At 38.7% G+C, this 22,153-nt stretch overlaps 1 protein-coding gene across 2 annotated transcripts in view; it reads left to right on the forward strand.

Annotated features, from left to right (window-relative positions):
• CTNNA2 (catenin alpha 2) overlaps positions 1-22,153 on the forward strand; it is a 463,208-nt gene that overhangs the window by 53,635 nt on the left and 387,420 nt on the right. For both annotated transcript variants that reach the window (XM_088162967.1, XM_014876189.2), the window contains exon 2: positions 1,213-1,319. In XM_088162967.1, the coding sequence (XP_088019093.1) occupies positions 1,218-1,319 (102 nt within the window). In that variant the 5' untranslated portion in view covers positions 1,213-1,217. The remainder of the gene's footprint in view (positions 1-1,212; positions 1,320-22,153) is intronic.

Below are 22,153 nucleotides of genomic sequence, written 5' to 3' on the forward strand. Positions count from 1 at the left end.
TGTGATTCAAGGAGCAGTAGCTGAATTTCTTTTGATTTTGTTCCCTTAATTATGATGGTGATTCATTTGTTTATTTATTTGTAAATTTTGTTACCGAAATTAGCTTATTGGTTAGGAATAATAAGATGAAGTATTAAAGTTACTAAGTACAAAATAGTAAATTTTTTTTTGAGAAAACAACTTAAAACTTTTGGGATATTATATACAGAGGGGTTTGAATTGAATCTCACATGATGTCCAGTATGATATTACTGGTTTGTCTTTACCTTTTAAGTATTCTCATGGTATATGGGACTTCTAATCTTTCACTTTAATTTTAAAATAAAGGGAAATATTTAAATCAGAATTATTTTAAATGACCATTTTTTTCATTGGATTTTTCTGTCTTCTTGGATTTGGTGGACAATTTAATTTCTGTGTGGCTTTGCTTGTCACCAAGTACTTAAATCACTTTCCAGCTCAATGAGGTGCATTGGATGTCTCTTAGAGCCTGACAGCCAGACTTCTCTGTATCTGGAATTTCCAAAATGAAGTCAACTAGAAAATTGCATGGAAATCTGAAATGGTAAATAAAATGACAGCAATTTGCTGTGGTCTTCATTTTGGGGTTTGTTTAAGCTTTTAAGCCTAAGGTGGTCTGGAGAATCTATTTTGGCTTTAAATGAGTACTCCTTGATGCAAAATGAAGAAATGCTGGATAGTGTGAGGGAAGTTTGATTCAAAAATCTGAACAGAGTAGTTGAATTTGTTTTGTTCCACTTGTGACTCTTCCAGATCCTTTCCTCTCCCTCTCTGAGCAGCACAGGGGGACATGGGGGTTGTGGTTGGTTCAGAACACTCCTGCTCCTTCCTCACATTTTTCCCCTGCTCCAGTTTGGGGTCTCTGTGGGATTGGAGTCCTTCAGGATCAACCTGCTCCTGCCTGTGCCCTCCATGGGATGTGGTTCCTTCAGGACCCACCCATCTGCTGTGGTGTTGGAGGTACAGGAGTAAAAAGAATTTGGAATATAAACACCTAAGCACTCATTGGATGTGCCAGTGGTGCACCTGGGACTTCTCTGGAGTAGAGGAACACCAGCAAGATTATGGAGAAGTATTTTATATGTGGCTATATATATTTATTCTTTAAATAAATGCTATGCAGTATGTGAATATTGCACTAATAATTTTCATGCTTTGCAGTTTTATTAATGCTGTGCAATTTTATTGCAGGGAGTATGACTTCTGCAACGTCACCTATCATTTTGAAATGGGACCCCAAAAGTTTGGAAATCAGGACTCTGACAGTAGAGAGACTACTGGAGCCACTGGTTACCCAGGCAAGTATCTCTGGTTTGTTTTGTTTCTTCCTTCAGCATGATGCTGTATTTACTCCTTTTACTTAATTATCTTAATAGTATTTGATAATAAAAACATGAGCAGTTTTTGTTTCTGATCTCTGTTGGAAAGCTGTGTTCAAACACGTTTAGAGACTCTTGTTCTAAATAATTTATACTCTCAAAATCTGAGCAGGAATACAGTAGCAACAACTATTTACTTATGTCTGTCTTATAAAGTAATTTAGAAACTTAACAAACAGTCAGTCAAAGATAGGGATCTGACTGAGACATGCTCCTGGCTTGTTATTTCACCATGAAAGACACATTCAAAATAAAAACAAACCAAAACCAACCATCCAAATTATAGAAACCATTAAAACCTGTTTCATTCTGTCCTGCCATCACTAGGAAACCTGGTGCCTTTCTGTTTCTGAGTTGCTGTTAATAATGGAAATCTGCTTCTTTAATTCCCCCAAAATGATGTCTCTGTATGGTTCCTCTGCTCTTTCAGTGAGTCACTTTCCAAAGAAATGACATCTGGTTGTCTGTCTTTGTTTTTGGGGAAAAAAAAATGTTATTTCTCTACAAATTATTCTGGACATGAAAGTCTCTAACTGTGTACATAACTTTACAGACTCAAGGCAGAGAGAGTTCTTTCATTCCACATGGTGATAACATGGTAATTAACGCCCATTATAAACCCTGATAATTTTGTTCTTGATATGACAGACAGACTAAAATCCTGAATTCACTGTGGAACCAACTGAAAATGAGGTTGCCAGTTCTCTGTTATTCTGGTTCTGATCAACGCCAGCAAGTGAAGCTGCTGTGTGCCAAACTCTGTTGTGAAACCCAAGTCACTGGGTCCTCTGAGAGGGAATTTCCTGTTCTCCTTTTGCTTTATTTTCTACTGCTTTGCCCAGAGAAGGGAAAACATCAGCCCAGAAGGGAAAGTACCATTGTAGCTTCATAGTTTCACCAGGTGCTGGTTAACTTTGGGCTCAGCTACACCTTGGTTTGACAGCACTCTTGAGCAAATGTAAATCAAGAAATTACAAGCAAAGCTACAGGACATGGATTTCTTCAATGATAAAAACTCATGTTCCCAGGATTGTATTTTGATGAGGAACAATGTGTTTGTATTTTAGCAGTGTGTCAAGGAGACTAGGGAAAATAAAATGCTGTCAAGAGAGGGTAGAAAAATGTTAGGCTTTTGTTTTATTCAACTTTTATGAATATTTCCATTCAGATTTCTTCTTTTCATAGGTTTTTAGGTAATATGAATAAATAAATAAAATAAAACTTCCTTTTTGAAAATGTAAGTTGATTTCTTGTATTAGGGAAATAAGTAGTTTGATTTATTTCCCTCTACTTAGATTCCAGTGGAATGTCTGACTAAAATGTGTTGTATATGTTCCACACAAAGGTAATCACGAAAGCTCCAAGTGATGAAAAATGTGTTACCTTCACATTGCCTTTATCTGTTGCATTTCTAGCTGAGGCTTTTCAGCTGCTCTTTCTGTTTTCCTCAGATAAGTTAACGATCATCCCAGTTTTAAAGACTTTTTATTTTTTCCCTCTGCCTGAAATTGCATTTGCAGTCTGGTCAGGTTAGGAACAGTCTCTGGTTTACCTCTGGGGGGGCTTTGATCACAATCTGCCTGTGCAGTGGCAGCCTCCACAAGATGCCACGTGCAAAGATTGGGATCTCCTTAAAAAGTTCCAAAGCAATTTCCTTCCTGAGAGAAAGAACATCTAATGTGAAGCTTTCTCTTGGCCAATAAATAAATAAATAAATAAATAAATAAACAAATAAATAAATCAATTAATTAATTTTTAGGTATTTAATCCCATTCAGTTTGAGGTCTGAAGCCCTCCTGTGGATTCAAATGAGCTGCTTGACGAGGAGATCGTAGAGATGGGAAGTTCTTCCATAAGTCATTGAGACAGCTCCCTGGATAGAAGAGAGAGATTTAATGGCCACAAAATGCAGCAGAACTTTCACAAAAGTTCCTGAGCAACCTTTGAAAGCAGTCCTACTTCCAGAGGGCAATTCAGGTTGCAAAAGCTCTCCAAGACCATCGAGTCCAACCTGTCACCAGTCCCCACCTTGTCCCCAGCCCAGAGCACTGAGTGCCACATCCAGGAATTCCTTGGACACCTCCAGGGATGGGGACTCCACCATCCCTGGGCAGTTCCAATGCCTGACCATGCTTTCAGTGCAGAAATTCCTCCTGATGTCCAGCCTGACCTTCCCCTGGCACAGCCTGGGGCCGTGTCCTCTCATTCTCGAGCTGGTTGTGTGGGGGAAGAGGCCAATCCCCACCTTGTCCCCACCTCCTTTCAGGGGGGGGCAGAGCAGTTTTGAGCAGCAGTTCTATGCAGATGTGAAATCCCTTTCAGCCAAAATTTGCCTGATCCTTTGATTTCCATCCCCACCAGGACAAATTCATGTTTTTATTTTGGCATTTGCATTTGAATAATCGGAGTGCCCTCTTGTTCTCCAAGCTGTGTATGATTTGGGAATGCTGCAAAAACTGGAAATCGTTGTACACAAGTTTTAGGGCTCCAAAAGGGCTCATCTGGTCTTTTGTGAACTTAGTACCTGAACTCAGACACATGACTGACAGATTTCCAAATTATGGCACATCAATTGGTTTCTGCTGATACTTCAGAGAGTAATGCAGAAATGTGATGTGGGTTTGACAAAGAACACCTCAGTGAGTCAGGGTAGGAGAATGGTTCATTAAAAGTGAATTTTAGACAAGCTCATTAGTGTTCCAGATGAGAAAATATGGATAACCTAGGAATTGATTTAGAAGAAATTATAAGACAAGAAGGTTGTCTGAGCTGGAGGCAAAAAATAAAAAGTCCGAAAATCCATTAACTGACGATAAGAATGCATTAGAAATGACAGAACTGCATTTATTCTAGGAAGCCCTGAACTAGCAAACTAATTAAAACTTTGTGTGGCTGTCAGAGATGTGAGGGTTGGGGCTTGCTGGGGTAGCCTGCTCCCAGTGCTTGTTGTCATGGTGGAAGAGTAGCAGGTAGGGCTTGTCAAGTCATTTATTAACTTGTCATTACTCAGATTTTCTAAGAAATACGTGCTGGAAAAAACATCATTAGAATTTCTGTTCTCCACAGAGTTGAATTTACTAATTGAAATGTGTTTATTTTCTCTGGTTTTAGTGTCACAATTAGTGAAAAAGCATAAGGTAATTGTATTTATTGCTAGTTTTGTTTTGTGACTTTTTTTTCTTACAAATTCTATAATTTTTGATTCCATGGCATTTTTATTGGGAAATATATAATTAAAACATATTCTCAAGGCTTGTTGCCTGTTACTCTCACCTTCCTGCATAGTAACCAGCTGGATTGCTGTTTTATTTGTTAGACTGTGGGTGGTTTTCCTAAGAAAAAGAATTATATTTTTAGGAAGGTTTTAACTGCAATTACACGATATTTTATGTATCGCTGAAAAATAACACTTTTGGAGGTTGTCCATAAGGAGTCAGGGGATAATTTTTTGTTTCTGGTGGTTTTGAGTGCTAATTAAGTAAGAATATGAATGCAGTAAGAATAAGAAAATGTTAAGAAGAGAAGAGAAATAAATGCCAACTATAAACCACCAACATCCATGCAATTCTTTTTTGGAAAAACACCAAAAATGATCATGTATGTATACATGGATGAAAAGATGAAGAAGTGTGTCAAGTTTTTGAAGATGACAAGATGAGATTTGCTCTGTTGCTAAGATTTAAATTTTCTAATGTCGATCTCTGGTTCTTTTCATTAGTTTTGCCTAGGAATTTTAAATATTCAGCCTATATAGCTGTTTTACAACTGTGCCTTTATTACCAGAGCCGTGCAGCAGCTGGGCCTTTAGGATCTTTACATTTTTTGGACTGTTACTTATTACTGCAGAGTTTTAACAACAGCACAAATAATTGTGAGTGCTCCTGTTGCAGATTGTTCATGACTGGTTCTGTTTTCCTTCAGTATGACACACTTTTGTCCTTCTAGATTTGCTGTGGAGAGACAGTTCTGATTGCAGTGCATGTTTTGTGAGTTCTTTCCCAATAAATTTAAGATGCCAGGTACAGCATCTTAAAGGAAGCAACAATCTGTCATAAGGCAGACAAAAATAATTGATTAATGATTTTGCATTTTTCAAAATAATAGCATAAAACTAATTATTTCTTTATTTATTTATGAAATAAATAAGTCATTGGGTGAAATTCCAAATAGTTTTATTATATGTAGTTTATGTAGAAATTCATAATAATAATGGCTGATGTTATTATTCATGAACTTCCCTGGTACTCTGTGTTTGGAAAATGGGCAAATTTCTATATTGCCATAAATATATGAATATAACTGTATTCCCAACCATTCCAATTAATTGGATATTACTTACATTTGGTGAACCTTGGTTTTATTGCATTTGAACCCTAAATCTGGTGTGCTCTTTTTCATGGGAAATACATTATTTATTAATCTTGTCAGCTGCATTTGAACCACAGCTTTATTTTTGTAGGGTTGGGGAATGCCTTTGCATATTTCAAACAAAATATTTCAAACATATTTCAAACATTTGGAACAAGGTGGGTAATGGAGCACTTCATGCCTGATACCTGTTGCACCAGTTTTAGTAATTGCACTGAATTCTCCAGCACTTTCTTTCTTTGATAGCTGGATTCAGCTGAAGTCACCTTCAAGACAGACCTAAGGGAAAATGAATTATAAAGGTTTATTTTTTGATCATTCAAGCTCAATTCAGTTGTATAATAAGGTGAATATGATTTAACTTTTTTTTTCTACTTGAACAGGACTATTCTCCCAATAGTCAATCTAATTATTATTTAAGCTCTATCTGTCAGAGCAGTCCCAAATCTGAGGTGTTTCTGGGAGTGTGGGAGGCTGGACTGTGCACCAGCCTTCCCTGGCATGGATTTGGTGAAGGCTGTTCCGTGCTGGGGAGACAAAGTCAAATTGTATCACAAAAGGAATATGGAACTTTTCTCTCTGAAACTGAACTTCAAACATTTGTATGAAGTCATTATATTGAATAGGAAGAGAACCCTCCTTTCTTTCTCCAGCATTATAGAATCAGACAATTGTTTAAGGTCACAAAAACCCTCTGAGATGATCAAGTCCATCTGTCCCCAGCACTGCCAAGGCCACCACTGCCCCATGTCCCCAAGTGCCACATCCACTTGGTTTTTCAACCCTGTGAGGGATGGGCACCCTGTCACTGCTCTGCTCAGCCTGTTCTGGTGCTTGACACCCTTTCAGTGAAGGAATTTTTCTTGACATCCAATCTAAACCTCCCGTGGCACAACTTGTGGCCATTTCCACTTGTCCTAGGTTTTGCATCACTTAAAATAATTCCTGAACTGAAAACTACCAGCTGCCTTTTTACTTCAGGATGTTTTTTCAGCCGTTACCTTCTGCAAAAAGCATCTGCTTCACTCTGGCCATCCTTGTTTCTTCTCTACAATTGGATTCTGTGACATCCATGCCTCTGTGCCAGCTCTTGTTGGGATCCTCTAAGCGTGGAGACTTTTTGTGATGTCTAGGAGAACCTTTAGCTAAATTTTGTCTTTTTTGTTTTTACTCTCCCGTGCTTGAAAGCTGCAGGGTGTTTTTGGTATGCAGTGTCCTGTAAGGTCTGGACCTTGTCAGTCTGTGCCTCTCATTTTATTCACTCTTTAGAGGTGTTTATGGGTGTGTTTGTACTTTGGAGTTTATGCGTGTGCAGGTTGGAATTTGCAGGGGGGAGAACGAGGGCTCAGAGAGTTTTAGGTCTCATCCATGTTCTGCTTTTATGGAATGATGGTTTTTAACTCAGAGCAATGCAATATGATGGCTGCTTTTTCTCCTCTCCTGCTGCACAAGCCCATGTGGAAAGCTGAGAGAGAAAATGTGCCACTGGTGTATTGTAGCTGGAAATGCAGATTGTGCTGGGAGTACCTTGGGTGTGCAGTAAGCTGTGGCTGAAAAACTCATGGCTAAAATGAACCTACTCTAATTTGTATTTTTTTGTATGAAATGCTAGATTTTCCATGCATTGGATAACTCTTCAATTTTCTTCATCATTAAGCAATTCTTAGTGGCTCAGGGTTACCAGAAATTGTTTCTGCCTTTATGTGATATGGACAAAATCATTTTCTTCGCAGGATGGTTTGGTCGGAAGGGACCTGAAAGATCACCTTGCTCCAACTCCCTGCTGTGGGCAGGGACACCTTCCACTATCCCAGGGTGCTCCAAGCCCTGTCCAGCCTGGCTGACTTTCCTGTAAGTGTAGGGAAGAATTAGTGCAAGCAGTTTCATTGCTGGAGCCCAGGAACGTTCCTGATCCTGTCTCCATCCTGTATCCTGAAATAGCATCTTTGGAACTTGTCTAGACAGCTTTCTAACCCAGTTCTGTTCTTGCAGATGGTTTTCTGGCAGCTTTCATGGAAGACTTTGCAGAAAATGTTCTTGCCTGGGATTTCCAAGCTCTAATAAAGAAGATCAAACTAATTATTGAAGTGTTCTTCTTTTGCTTGTGTCCTTGAAGATGTATAGAGAGGTCTGCTGAAACAGGGATGAGCCTTTTTCATGTCCCCAAATCCACAACTCAGCAGGTTCTTAACAATCCTGTTGATTTAATTTGGGTCATCCCTGTAGAAGGGAACATCTAAAGGTTTTGAGGGAAAATTGGCTTTGGTTGCACTTTTAGGTGATTTTTCAGCATTTTTGCTTGAAAAGCAGTTTTAGGTTTTGGGATTTTTTTTCAGAATATCTTGTGAACTGCCTGTCCCTTCCAAAACTTCTCAGGGTCAGCAAATATATTAGCAAATTACATTCATCTTCTTTTATGTTAAGAATGCTAATTAAAGCAGGATAGGTATATCACCTTATGTTTTAAAATATGATTGCATAGTTGAAAGGCAGTGGCATTGATGCATAATAAGAAATGGATTTTCATTTTGGCTGATAAGGAAATTCTTGTTGATAAAACAAACTTTCATTTACTCAAAGTGTTTGAGTAAATGAAACACTTTTTCTTTCCAGTGGTTAAATTAAAGACTTCAGAATTACTGTAACAGATACAAGTGCTAATCTAATAATTTCTATAACTGGAATGGTTCCAAGTCTAGGATATTTTTGTCATACAAATGTTGCACTTTAACAGGGGTGCAACTTGAAAAAATGTTTTTAATATCACTAAATGTGAATCAAATGTATTAAAATAAAGAATTTTAGTCACATACTGTATGGGCAGGGTCTTGGTATGTTTTGTTAAGCAGCAACTTCAGAATAGAATGTGAGCTCATCATAACATAATAAAATGATCCTTAAGTGCATCAGCTGCTGGGTGTAAAGTAAATTTTATCTAGGCATTGTTGTTGTAACATAGTGTTTATTAATGAGATTATTATTGGAAGGGTTTCCCCTTCTCAGAAAAGCTGTTGACAAATTGGAATGAGATCAGAGAATTATGTGAATTATTGTGGTTTTGTCTTTTAATGGAAGCCTAAAGAGTTTGGATGCGTTTCATCTATACAAAGGCTTATCAATTAAAAAGAAATTATCTTAAATTTGCTGCCAGTATAGATTTTGAGACTATTTCTGGTAGCACTTACAGTGTAAATAATACTTCATGATCCTAGTCGAAACTAAACTCGAATATGGGATTCACACCCTGAAACTAAAATATCCTCAGCAGAGATTTTGGAGTAGGTATTTGCAGGACAAGGAGTAACTTAGTAAGTTAAGAGGTATTTTGATTTTAACAGTGTATGTTTGTGTATCAGCAAGAGGTTGTCTTGTAGTGAAGGCTTTGTTTTAATCCGACAAAATCCTTTGGCTTGAAAATGAAATAAGTGAATAATAAATAAAGTGTAAATTACATACAAGCTGGAACAGTGCTGCTGGAAAGATGGGAAAATCAGTGCTTTGATGAAGAATTGGATATATTTTGGAAGTGTGGCATTCATGAGGAGTTTTAAATCCTGGGGTCAGTTTGGGTCCCTCACTCCAAGGCAGACACAGAAGGGCTGGAGGATGTCCAGGGAAGGGAATGGAGCTGGGGAAGGGTCTGGAGCAGCTGGGGGAGCTGGGAAAGGGGCTCAGGCTGGAGAAAAGGGGGATCAGGGGGGACTTTGTGGCTCTGCACAACTCCCTGACAGGAGGGGACAGCCGGGGGGGTCGGGCTCTGCTGCCAGGGAACAGGGACAGGAGGAGAGGGAACGGCCTCAGGCTGGGCCAGGGGAGGTTCAGATTGGATATTTGGGGAAATTTCTTCATGGAAAGGGTTATTAAGGGAGTGGAGTCACCATCTCTGGAAGTGGTCAGAAACGTGTGAATATGGCACTTGTGGTTTAGTTGTCCTCAGTTAATGGGTTGGACTTTTTGATCTTAAAGGTCTTTTCCAACATTAATAACTCTGTGAGATGCTTTAGGTCCACTGGGAGTCATAAAACTGGGAAAATTCTTACTGGAAGAACAGAACCCTGCAGTAATGGGTCTGCTCTCTTTCTGAATCAGGGAGGACGCAGGGAGCAGGGTTGTTTATTTTCTGTCATCATCAGATTTGCCAGGGAAAAGAGAAAATTGATACCCCATCTCTGTGATTAAATATGTATGGTTCTAATGACTTCAGGAGCAATTTGGATATTGAAGTTTGCAATCCATCTTTTAGCTTCATTCTTCAGAGTGATCTGAAAATCTTACTCACTTTTTTCTTTTTCATTAACTTCATTAGCTGTGTGTGTCATCAGTCTGCAAAAGTTAGAAAGGATAGAAAATAATCCTAATTACAAAAATAATACCCTAATTACAAGATTTTGCTTTGAGGTGTTAATTAACCTAATTCTAATGATCTGTGCTCTGAGAAGCAGTGGCAGTTTCTGTTCCATTGCCCTTCAATATGTATTATTTCTGAAGACTGACTGATTTATTTGCAGTTTAGAGGATTCAGGGCATGGGTAGATGGATTTTTTTTGTTTGTTTTCTGTTTGTTTCTTATGTTAATTTCTTTGGAATATTGATTACATTGAGTGTGCACCTTTTAATGGATCCAAGTAGACTTTTTGGTAATCTTTAATCTTTGACTGTTTTATAATTTTTTTTTTTTTTTTTTTTTTTTTGTAACTAGAGAGATCTGAACTTTGGTACTTTTGGTGTATTTTAAATATTTTAAAGATGAACTTGAGTTTCAGCCAGAGAAATTTAGATGAAGTTTTGCCTTAAGAAAATGGTGTAATTGTGCCTTAAGCACATGGTGTAAATTACCATCTGTATTTTCCTGTTTGGTAAATGAATTTTCAGTATCTTTTCTCACAAGCTCTTCACTGGTTGGTGTTCTTGAATATTATGTCTCTGAGCACCAAATGCTCAGATAGGGAAGAAATATCTTCTTCTACTTGTCTCTTTCAATGGGATGATTAATATTTTCCCCTTTATATATTGGAATTTCTCTCTTATTTTGTCTATTTCTCTGTACTTCTGTAGTACTTTGGTACTCATTGATGAGATTTCAAACCTTGTACTAATTTATAACAAGGGTATTAAGGATCTATAACTCATGCTTAGCTTATTCAACACAGATTAATTCAATATTGTGCAGATGACCTTTGCTGAATACTCAAGGAATATTTCTCTGCTGAGTAGAAATTTTCCTTTTTTAGATATCTGTTCTTTAAAATAAGTCCTTTTAATATCCTAAATGAAGTCAGCGCTAAAGTTTTCATTCTTATTCAGTTTCTTGTGTCACTGTGGAGCAAGGGACTATCTGCACAAATTTCCTCTCTTCCTTCATTAATAAAAGGGTGTTTAGCCAAAAAAAAAAAAAAAAAGCACAGTCATAACAAAGTAACCTTAACACTTAATGTGGGTATTATTCTTTATAAACCCTTTTAAAAATGAAAATAGATGAAATTGATCATACGTAACATTTTAAACTAAGAAGTATAGCTGCATTTTCACTGGAGAAACTGGTAGTGTGGAAAAGGATAAACCAAAATTATTTGTTTTAACTATTAGGTTTGCATGGCCAGGTTTTGGCAGTGAGGGAACTGCAGGGTTCAGTGAGAAGCTGCTAGAAGCTTCCCCACGTCCATGGAGCCAAATCCAGGCAGCTCCAGGATGGACTCACCACTGGACCAGGCTGACACCTGTGCCCTTTCTTTCTCTAAATCCTTATCTCCTTGTACAAACAATTAATCTGGAAGCTTTCAGAGAAGGGTATTGGAGAAATGAGATTTTGCAACAGGAATTAATTATTCTGATTAATTTCATCTTGCTCCCTAGTAGTGAAAATGTATTGTATCTGCTTCTGCTAATAATAAATACTTCCACTGGAAGGTGTTCCTGTAAAAGCATAATGGATCCAGTGTGCTGAATGGCTTCTGAATATGGAGCTGTTTCCAGGGAATATGTATTAATGTATTCCATTTTTTTCCAGGGAATTACACATATCTACACCCTTAGTGTGGAATGATTAAGCTTTTACTACTCAGCTTGAATTATTTTAATTGGCAGGTAGTTTTACACTTTTCTGACAAGGATGCAAAAATTTGAGGGAAATGCATGCATATAAGGCATAACATCTATATCTCTTTTAATATCTATATCTATGTATCTATATATCTATATCTATATATCTATCTTATTTTTCTTCTTTCTTTTCTGTCTTTTCAGTCCATATTCTTTAAATCTGCTTAATTCCTATGTTTCACCTCATAAGATCTCTCTGAATGCTTCCATAGCCTGTAATATTTATATATTTTTATTTATTTTTAAGCTGAGTGCTTTCATGTATGTGCAGTGTGATGTTATTGACTGTTGGAATGTGGTGGATTTACAAAGTTTGTGGTAGTGTTTTTATCCTTCATGGAAAATTAAATGGTTTGTATTTGAGCTGTTCCTGTCTGACACAAATACTTGTTGAGTAGCTGGAATCATGCAGGTGTATCCTTGGTGTAGTGCTGAGTATGATCAGTGAGTTAATTTTATAATGGTCCATGCCCTGTAAAATAAGCATTTCTTTCTGAGCCATTTATATGATGATTAAATCCACTGTCAAATAGATATCTTCATTTTGGAGTTCCTGAATTCAGCAGTGTTCCAGCTCATATGTTCAGGGTGTATCAGGGTCACATCATTTAGTTCCAGCCAGAAATCACTGCCACTTTACACACAGCCCTTCTCATCCACAGCATATTTTTAATGGCATTACTGCAACTCTCAAGGATTCCTGGAAGATAATTTAATTGTTCTTGTGTTTGAGCACAGAAGAACAAAGTCCAGGCTGTGAGCTGCAGTTGTTCCCTTCCCTGTGTGGCAGACAGCTCTGGAGACAGAAGTTTCTACTCCTTGCTGTTTTGCTTGGCCAATAAGAAGAAATTAGGAACATTATCTTCTGTTTTCATATTTTGGTTGGTTCCTTGTTGCTAGAGATTTCAGTCTCTTTGTTAGGGGCTTTCTTGTGTTCCTGCCTTGGTTGTCTGTTGGATTTTGTTTCACCCTCTCAAAGAGCATCCTGTGAGTCCATCTCTCTACTTATATTTTAGTTATTTAGAATATTTTGTAGAAAGTAGCATTAGGTTTCCATTAAAGAAAAGGTTGGGAGGACAGTTTTTGACACTGGTAAAAATTTCAGCAGTCGCACTGTCTTTAGGAGATTTGGTCTCTTTTAAAAATTTACTTTCTTCTAGCAGTAGACAAGCTGCAAGAGTGGAAGTGATTATTGTAATCATCATCTTAGAGCTTTTTCAGGTGTTTAAATTTTACTGAACAAAAGTTACTAAGCACTTTGAAACCTGAAGCCTGAAATTTTGAGCTCAGTGTAGCAGATCACTGCATAATATTTTATACATCTTTAATGAGAGATTAGTAATGCATTTGTTCTGCACACCTCTCAGCCTTTTTCACTGAACTGGAGTGTCCAAGAATAAAATTGATACAATCAAGAAACACAATTGTGTTCTTTTTTCAAGTGATTGCCCCTGCAGTTTTCTCAGTAGACACTGGAGTCTGTTGAGGGATGCTGGTTGTGGGGTTTGTACTTTGGTTTTTTGTGGGGTTTTTGGTGGGTTTTTTTGTAGGATCTTTGGGTTTTGTGGGTTTTTTTTTGCTTGGTTGATTTCAGTACTTTTTATTTATTTTCTTTGTTTTGTGTCTGTTTTGGTTTTACAGCCCAGCACCAGCCCTTTAGGCTGGGTGAGCCATCAAAGACATTAAACATCCATAGATCTTTTATTTTACATCTCTCATGGAAACGAGATGGAAAGCCTGGAATATCAGTTTGTACTGAGCTGTGTGAGTTTTGTGTATCATCAAATAGTGGGTTTGTACATACTTTTGTCAGCAGGGAAATCAGAAACCAATTATGTCAAAAACGAAGTCAGAATAAATTAAGACACTTTATGAGCTTTCCTTTTCATTAACAGTGATGCCCTGAAGTGGGATAGATCCTTCAAATCTTCTGCAACCTTTCCTACAAGATTTCTGGGACAGGGAACCCAAAGGATCTTGAAGTTTCTGTAACATCCTGGGCTCCCCTCCAGCCCTTTGCTCTCACCAGTCACTTGGGTTTGTCCCCACGCCCCATCCTGTTCCAAAATACCTATAAAACTTAGGAATTGCGTGTCAAGAAAGTGCAATTAAATATTTTTGAACTGGAAGGAAAACGACTGAAAATATTAAAGGTCTCATTCTTTATGGAATGGAATTTTGTGAAGCAAAGCAGTTTTAGAACACTGGAGGCGAGGGTGTGAGAAGTTCAGTTTCAGATTTTAGTTTCCTGTAGTGACTTTATGAAGGATTGTCTTACTGCTCCCATTTGACCATTTTTGCCTCTTCTTTCAAATACTTCCCTTGGCAAAAAAAAAAAAAAAAATTCTAGTTATTAGATCGTCAATCTAGGTCCTGTGGTAATTTCTTCTTTTTTTTTTTTCTTCCTCCTTATTCTTCCTGGATATAAGACCTGGCTACTCTTAAATTCTTTTCAGAATCATTGCTTTAAAAAAAAAAAAAAAAAAAAAAAATCACTGCAGTTTTAACTCAGAGGTTGTTGTGCCTTTCTTCAGGCCACACTCTGTGGTGGTCCTTGATTTTCTCTGCCAAATTCTTTAAGTGGGTCCTTGCTTTTACAGGCACTGTGTCAGTGTTCCTTAAGGCTCCCATGGTAACATCTGCTTCCAGGTTCTTCTTTACCCTTGCCTCCGACACAGCTTTTGCATTTGTGTGTTTTTATTACAAGAAAGGGCAGAAATCAGCAGGGTTGCATTTATTAGTTTCGAATTACCCATTTTAGAGAAAATTGTTTCAGGTTAACAGCCTGTCGGGTCTGGATTCATTGGCTGGTTGCATATTGAGTTTCATGAGGCTCGTTTAAAGAAATCTTCCTTGGAAAGCCAGTCGTGTTACAATTGTTGTGTGGAGCTGGCAGTCTGAGCTGCAAGTTTAGCTGCAGATTTCTCCCTGAATTACTGGCACATCCAAAGGAAATGCACACTGTGGATGTGACTCAGTTGCAGTGAGTCAGGAGCTCTTCTGACGGGTCTGTTCCTGGTGTGGCCATCAGAATGCTGAGGCTTCAAAGGAAGGTATAAAATTGAATGTAATAGATCACTTTTTTATATCCCTTTTCTCCCTGCCCAGTGCTGCACAGAACATTTTCTTATTGATTTCCTCCTCGGTGGCTGCTGTGAACTTGCACGGGGCTGTGTCGAGGTGGGGCTGTCACTGTGCACTCTGTGAGCTGATGGATTTGTCACCACAGTTCCTGAGCGCTCTGCAAGGAGCTTATTGAGCCAGAAAATGAATATGTGTAATCAGCATCTCATTTCACAAAAGTCCAGCAGGGAAGCCTGTGCTGGGTTCCAGAATTTCCATTTCTGCAGGGTGGAACTATCAAAAACTTTAATTGTGGCATCAAAATGTGCCTTTTGCTGGAGTCATTAAGTCCCACTTTCGTCCACTGAGAATATGTGGGAAACTTGAAATTCATAAAGCCTTTATTAACATTTGTAATTTCATTTTATACTCCTGCACAGCTCATTTTTACTTTTCATGAGATTTTTATGATGTTGCTTGTCCTTGTAAATTTATTTATTGTGGTCTTACTTTAGCAAATCTCATCCAGGTTACTGAAGAACTTTACATAAAAAAACATGATCTGAGGCTTTTTTTATTGTGTTTTATTCTGGTTTGACACATTTTCTTTTGAAGTAACTAAATCTCTGTATTTCACATTTTTCTGAGACTTAGTCCAGATTTAAGTTTAATAGATTTTGGATTTAGTTAAGATTCTGTCTTGATACAAGGTGCATATACGAAAAAAAATAATAGCATTTTGCATTACATTTTCCATATTGATCAGGACAACACATTCTGTTGACTGTATTGATCAAGTCTGATTAACCACCTTAGACCTGAATGCTCAATTATTTTATGGCAAGATTCACACATTACCCAAATATTTTTCCTTTTATAGGAGGTGTTTTAGATGAGGGTGATCCATCCACACATACAAAAAAAGGTGGGGAAGGATGAAAGTGGGAAAAAAAAAAAAAGTTTTACTGAATCTGATTGTTTGATGCTGGTTCTAAGTGAAATAGAAAATAAGTCTTGAATATTTTTCAAAATAATGTAAGACTTTTGATCATATTGTGTCCCCCAGCACAGTTAATACTCTAAAATCACTTCTGCTTGGAGATGAGATGCAAAAGATGGTTCTGTTTATCAGGCATTTCTGTTAGCTGTATCCTATTTATTCATTTAGCACACACCTTTATTTTTTAAGTCATTCCACACAGGGAAGCATTAGGCAGCTGATGCATTCCCATGGGAGGAGCAGGGATGGGAACTGGGTGTGCTGGGGAGCAAATGATGGGGATTTGGGAAATCACAGCCCTGCAGGGGCTGAAATGCTCGTGGAGTGAGTGCTCACAGAGCAGCCTTGCCTGACTTACTGTGAGCACTTCATCCAAAACACAGAAACTGCTTGCACATTTATCCTCCCGAGGTAAATTTTTATGACAACAATGTTGTCCCTGAGTCTCTTACCAGATGTGTATAAAGGATCAGCAAAATCTCGTCATCATGAAAATCTGACCTGCCTTTGCCTTGCTTCCGAAGTGGCTGATTGGAATAAAACATTGCTGGATGAGACAGCTGAGCAGTCATCTCACTTCACAAAAGAAGAAAAATAAGAAAAAACTCAAGTATTTGCAGAATGCCGTAGGCAATTTGAAAGTTTTGGAGCTCAGAAGAGAGATTGCTGTTTTGTGACACGTTTGAGGTGCTGTGGTACTGCAGGGATGATACATGAGTATGCTTTGGAAGAAAATGCCTGTAAAACATTACTGTTTGCTCCATGGGTTTTTGCTAGTATTTGTTTGGTTTTTTTTTCCTGGCATGGTTGCCCAGCAATAGGATACAATGAAAATACATTCTTTTTATCCAAACTTTATCAGCTCATCCAAAATTGGAGTGTTTGTAAGCATAACTAAAATTGGAAAACTTGCAAGCATTAAGTTGTTATTTTTGGTGAGGCCCTGGCTCAGGGTGCCCAGAGGAGCTGTGGCTGCCCCTGGATCCCTGGAATCCCAGATTGGATGGGGCTTGGAGCAGCCTGGGATAGTGGAAGGTGTCCCTGCCATAGCAGGGAGTGGCATGGGATGATATTTAAGGTCCCTTCCAACTCAAATCAGTCTGTGACTCTCTGATTCTCAAGTTATGCTTACGTTGCTGATTTAAGATCTGCACTGCTTAAAGCAATGATTTTTTAAATTGTCTGACATAGGAGAGTGAAATTACAAATTTTTTAAAAAATGTGGGTGAAAAATTGAGGTATTGGGAAAAAGTCCTGTGAGCTTTTGAATTGTTCCTGCTTATTGTTCATTTTGAGATTTCTGAAGGAGAGAGGTGTGGAAATCACTTGGCCACGTTTTGGGAAAGGTTCAAGGTGGAATGAAAAGCCAAAGCAGCCAATGCCACATTGGGCAGCCTCTTCTCCCTCGGGTGCCTTCCTGAACTGCAGCTCTGCCATGCAGGAGGAGGGACACTGGGTCTGCTCAGCAAACAGGCTGTAGAACACTGACAAAAAACACTTCTGGGTGATACTGGTCTGGAAATGGTGAAACCACTGTTGATGAGCCTCTGCACAAAAATATAATGTAATTATCAACAGCCAGAGTGTGAAACTGGAGCAAGAGGGAAGATACGATTTCATGCAAATTCATAAATGCTTGAAAGCAGATTATTAGTAGCAGATTGTCTCAAGTCTAATATTCTCTACTTATTTGTTTATGAGCTGAGAGGAATTAAATTTTCTACTTTCTCGTCCTTACAAGTTGAGAAATACTGTGGCATTTATAACGTGGTATTTTATAATTCTGTTGCATGACTCTGGGATTTACTGGTTCATTTTTATTCACTTGATTTATGGAAGCAACTGAAACTCCTGCTAATTTTACTGCAAGTGCTTGTTTAGTGCTAAGGACATACTTAAGTGTCGTGCTGGGTAAGGTTTTTCTTGAAATTCCTCCCTGGTAAGAACTGGAACTTTCAGTCCTCAGTTTCTTTTTAGCTGTTGCTTATTATGAACAAGTGGCAGTTAAAAGAAAAGGAAAACAATAAAGAAAAATGTAGGATCCTGTTCATTTTATCCTGTGAAATCAATAGGACTGTCTGGATTGATTTCTGTAGCTCTACTAAAGAGACATTTTTCTTAAGTGATACAATCTTAATTCTTTTTATAGTTGCGTAAAAATATTTTAAACATTTATGTTAACTTTGCAGTTAATGTGTGACAGGAAATTGCCTGTAAAATACATTTTTAAAAAGCATTAGGTCTGATAAAAGTTCTACCTTGTAGACTGCACAAATATCCCTAGATTTATTTTAAATCATGTATGCTTTTAGATACAGATTCCTACATGTAAATGTAAAATCAAATTATTCAAAGATGGAATAAACAGAAGTGCTTTGCCTTGTGAAGGAGCATTATAGAAAAAAAAACCTTAAAAAAAAAAAATCCAAAACTGTATTTTACTAAAGGAGATACTCAAGCTTTAAAATTCTGGGTTTTTTTAGATGTTGGAATAAAAATTACACATCCTGGCCTTAACCATGCAGAGACTGCACAAAGGTAATTAAAATGGTGCTGCAGCAGAGGTGTTGGTGCCATACCCTGGCATGGCACATGAGGAATGTTTTCCATCACTCACTCAGCTGCTCTAACACATCTCTGCTTTCAGCACGGGCAGATTTACAGCCATGCCTGAACATATCTGTGGAGTTGAACAGTTTCTAAGCAATTCTTGCACAGATTTTTCAGGTGGGACCGAATATGGTTTTTAGTAGCCAAGAAATAATTTTTTCAATGGCAGAAATTGGTTCTGTTGAAATTTTCTTCCAGCCTTCTAAGAGGATAAGGCACTGACACAGGAATTATCAGCTGCTGCATCCAGTACCAGCCCCTTTCAGAGGCAAAGTCCTGTTAAAAAGCAGCAAAATCCCCAGAAGGATGGATGCTTTGCTGAGATCTGATGCTGGGAAGGGCTGCCAGGCTGAGCTGGGGGTTGCCATCTCTCCTGTCTTTAGCAGTGTCCAGGAGCAGGTGGCTGTGGGAGATTGCTTGGCTTGGTAAATTTTTAGGGATCACTTGTTAGATCCCAAAAACCTGAGTTTTTTGAGCTTTCTGTGCTTTCTGGCACTGACCCCCTGGAGAACTCTGCTTTTGACCTGAGGCCTTGGAGAAGCTTCCAAATTTGAGTGATGGAGTTAAAATCACGGGTGTGGAGTTAAAATAGAAGTGTGTGATTTCACATGGTGAAGGGTTTGGAATTTGAGGTTTTTATAGTGTAGTGATAGGTATGGGACAAGATGGAGGATTTTGGGTGGTGTCTCTTTTGGTGTTCATCTTCCTTCTTCACGATTTCAGGCAGTAGTTTCTGGTTGGGCAGTCAGTGCTGCACTGGGGGTCACGGGAGTTTGGTTATTGGGTTAAAAGTATAAATAATATAGGTGTTAATTCTCTATTGGATTGTTTAGCTTTAAGAGACCTTGTAGCTAGCTGGATTCATCTCCATTTTGCTCACTTCTAGCAAGTAGCTAGAAATGCTGCTGAACTTTTTGTGCTTTTGATAAGATTTAATAAACAACCAAACCCAAACATGAGAAAATGCTTTTCCTTTGTGTATTTTTTAGTCCTGTCTCTGAGTGAAGGCAGAAGAGACTCCAGACAAACCACTAATTAAGTGATGCAAAACTCCCCCCACTGTTGCAATCACTCTCCTTGAACCATCGATTGTCAGGAGCCAAGACTTCCTCAGCCTCAGATTTGGGCAAAAAAAGGAGGTAGAACATGAACTTGGTGAAGGTTTCACAAAGGGGGTGTGCAGGGAGGAAGGTTTGCTCTCTCCCATCACTCTCCTCTCTCAGTTTTTTGTTCCAGTTCCACTGCCTGTTTCTTGAGTCAGTGATTGGATTCTCAGCTAATTCTTGTCAGCACTTTTTGTGGTGTTTGTACAGGGTGTAAGAAATGTGGATTTTTGTAGTTACCTCCTGTATCAGGGATGAAACTTGACTAAGTAGGGGAGAGCCTGGTCCGTGTATCTTGACTTGTTGAAAACTTTTAATGCTGCCTGAAGTGACTTTGTCAAGGGGAAGCCATGGTTTAGGTGCAGCTGCTGTGGAATAAGATTTATTCCCTGGTTTTACTGTCAATAAAGGTGTGTCAACCAAATGGTATTCTGATTTTTTTCAGTGTTTTAACTGAAGGTCCAGATGATGGAATGGAGAAATGCCTTCAACACCAAGCTTGAGCTGGGGCTGGAGGCTTGCTGGGAGAATGAGGAGTCAACATAACCTTGGCAAAGTGCAAATGATAATCTGAAAATATAGAATCTAATTCAGTCCAGACAATTAGAAAGCTCTGCCTTTGGCCAAGTGTAATGAACTGCATAAATACACATCAGTGACCTGCCATTGCAGAGGAGACAAGGAATTGTAGTGATGTTTCATAGATGAGCATGGCAAGAGTGCTGTGATTTATTGAACGGGCTTACACTAAATCAGCTGTGGATCAGTGATAAACTGCCCTGAAAAATATTCATTCCATGCTTTTCAGCCTTGGGGGGGCTGTACTGGTCAAGTAAGGTTGTAGATTCAGAGAATATCCTGGGCTGGAAGGGACCCACCAGGATCATTGATCCAGCTCCTGGCCCTGCACAGACACCCCAACAATCCCACCCTGAGCATCCCTGGGATTATTTTCCAAACCCTCCTGGAGCTCTGGCAGCCTCGGGGCTGTGCCCATTCCTGGGGAGCCTGGGCAGTGCCCAGCACCCTCTGGGGGAAGAACCTTTCCCTGATATCCAAAATAACCCCCCCCGACCCAGCTCCAGCCATTCCCTGGGTCCTGTCACTGTCACAGGGAGCAGAAATCAGTATCTGTCCCTCCAAGGTTTGATGTCATGCCCAGTTTAAGCCCTGCATTGAAGAAAGATTTGAGTTACAGGGGGTCTAGATAAGAGTGATGACTAAGATTAGAAACCTTGAAAACATGAGTTTCTGTGAAAGATGGGACAAAATGGAGCAGTTATTCTAAGGAAAGGTAAGTGAAGTGGAATGTAGCAGTTCCCAAATACATGAGGAGGCAATAGGACAATTTGTTTTCTGTGCAGGAGTGGGTAGGAAGAGAAATAATGGACTTAATTTTCAACTCAGAAGATTGCAAATTGATATAAGAAAAAGCTCTCTTGTAGTAAGACTAGGGAAGCATTAAAATAGATTTCCCAAGGAAGTCATGCAGTGGATGGTATTCATAGAAACACAGAATCATTGAAGCTGGAAAAGACCTCTGATATAATCAAATCCAACCATCAGCACAGCACCACCACATTCACCACTAACCTGTGTCCCCAAGTGCCACATCCACACATTTTTGGAGCACTCCTGGGCATGGCAACTCCATCACTTCCCTGCACAGTCTGTTCCAATGCTGGACAACCCTTTCTGTGAGAAACCTTTTCCTGACACCTGATCTAAAGCTCCCCTGGTGCAGCCTGGGGTCATTTCAAGGTCTTTAAAAGCAGAGTAGATTCCAGTTCTGCTGTGCCAGTGCCAGGAAGGACAGAGAGGTGGAGCTGGCTCTGTTTTGGAATGAGACAGCCCAAATATTTTTGCACCCTTTCCATGCATATGGTGCCAGAATGATCTTTTTTGTCTTTTTGTTTTGCTAAATTTCATTCCTTTGCCTTTCTGACCATCAGTGAACAGTGGCAATCACAGCATCTCTTTGGAACTACAATACCTTTATGTATATCCCTGTTTTTTCCTCTCTGTGCTAACTTTTTATTTTAGCATTTAGCAAGTGTCCTCTGTGCTACTTTGTGGTCAGCTTTAGTGTGATTAATTTCATTAGCATAATAGTGGATTTTATGCATACTGTGCCATCTGTTTCCCTTCCACTTTATTCATATATCAAATGCCAGAACTGTTTTTGAGTTCTCGGGTATCTTTCCTCTGTCCTTTTATTCCTGTGTCCTTTTATTTATTATGTACCTTTATTTATTAGCCTTCAGATGAATTTGAAGGCTGAAGTATTTCACTTCCAAGATCTCTATCACAGAGAGAGAGAGTGTAGGAAAACTGATGGAGACCTTTGATGAGCAGAGGTACTCTGTCTATAAGATCTTGAGTCCAGGGATCTTAGCTGTTACATTTTAATTACATTTATTATTGAGTTATATTAATCTGGGCTTTGGGAAAGGTTATGATTACAGTCTGAGCAATTTCCTGAAAAGAAAAAAACCAGATGTGAACAAACA

This window comes from Sturnus vulgaris, chromosome 4, assembly GCF_052056855.1.
Source record: "Sturnus vulgaris isolate bStuVul1 chromosome 4, bStuVul1.hap1, whole genome shotgun sequence".
Classification (NCBI taxonomy): Eukaryota; Metazoa; Chordata; class Aves; order Passeriformes; family Sturnidae; genus Sturnus; species Sturnus vulgaris.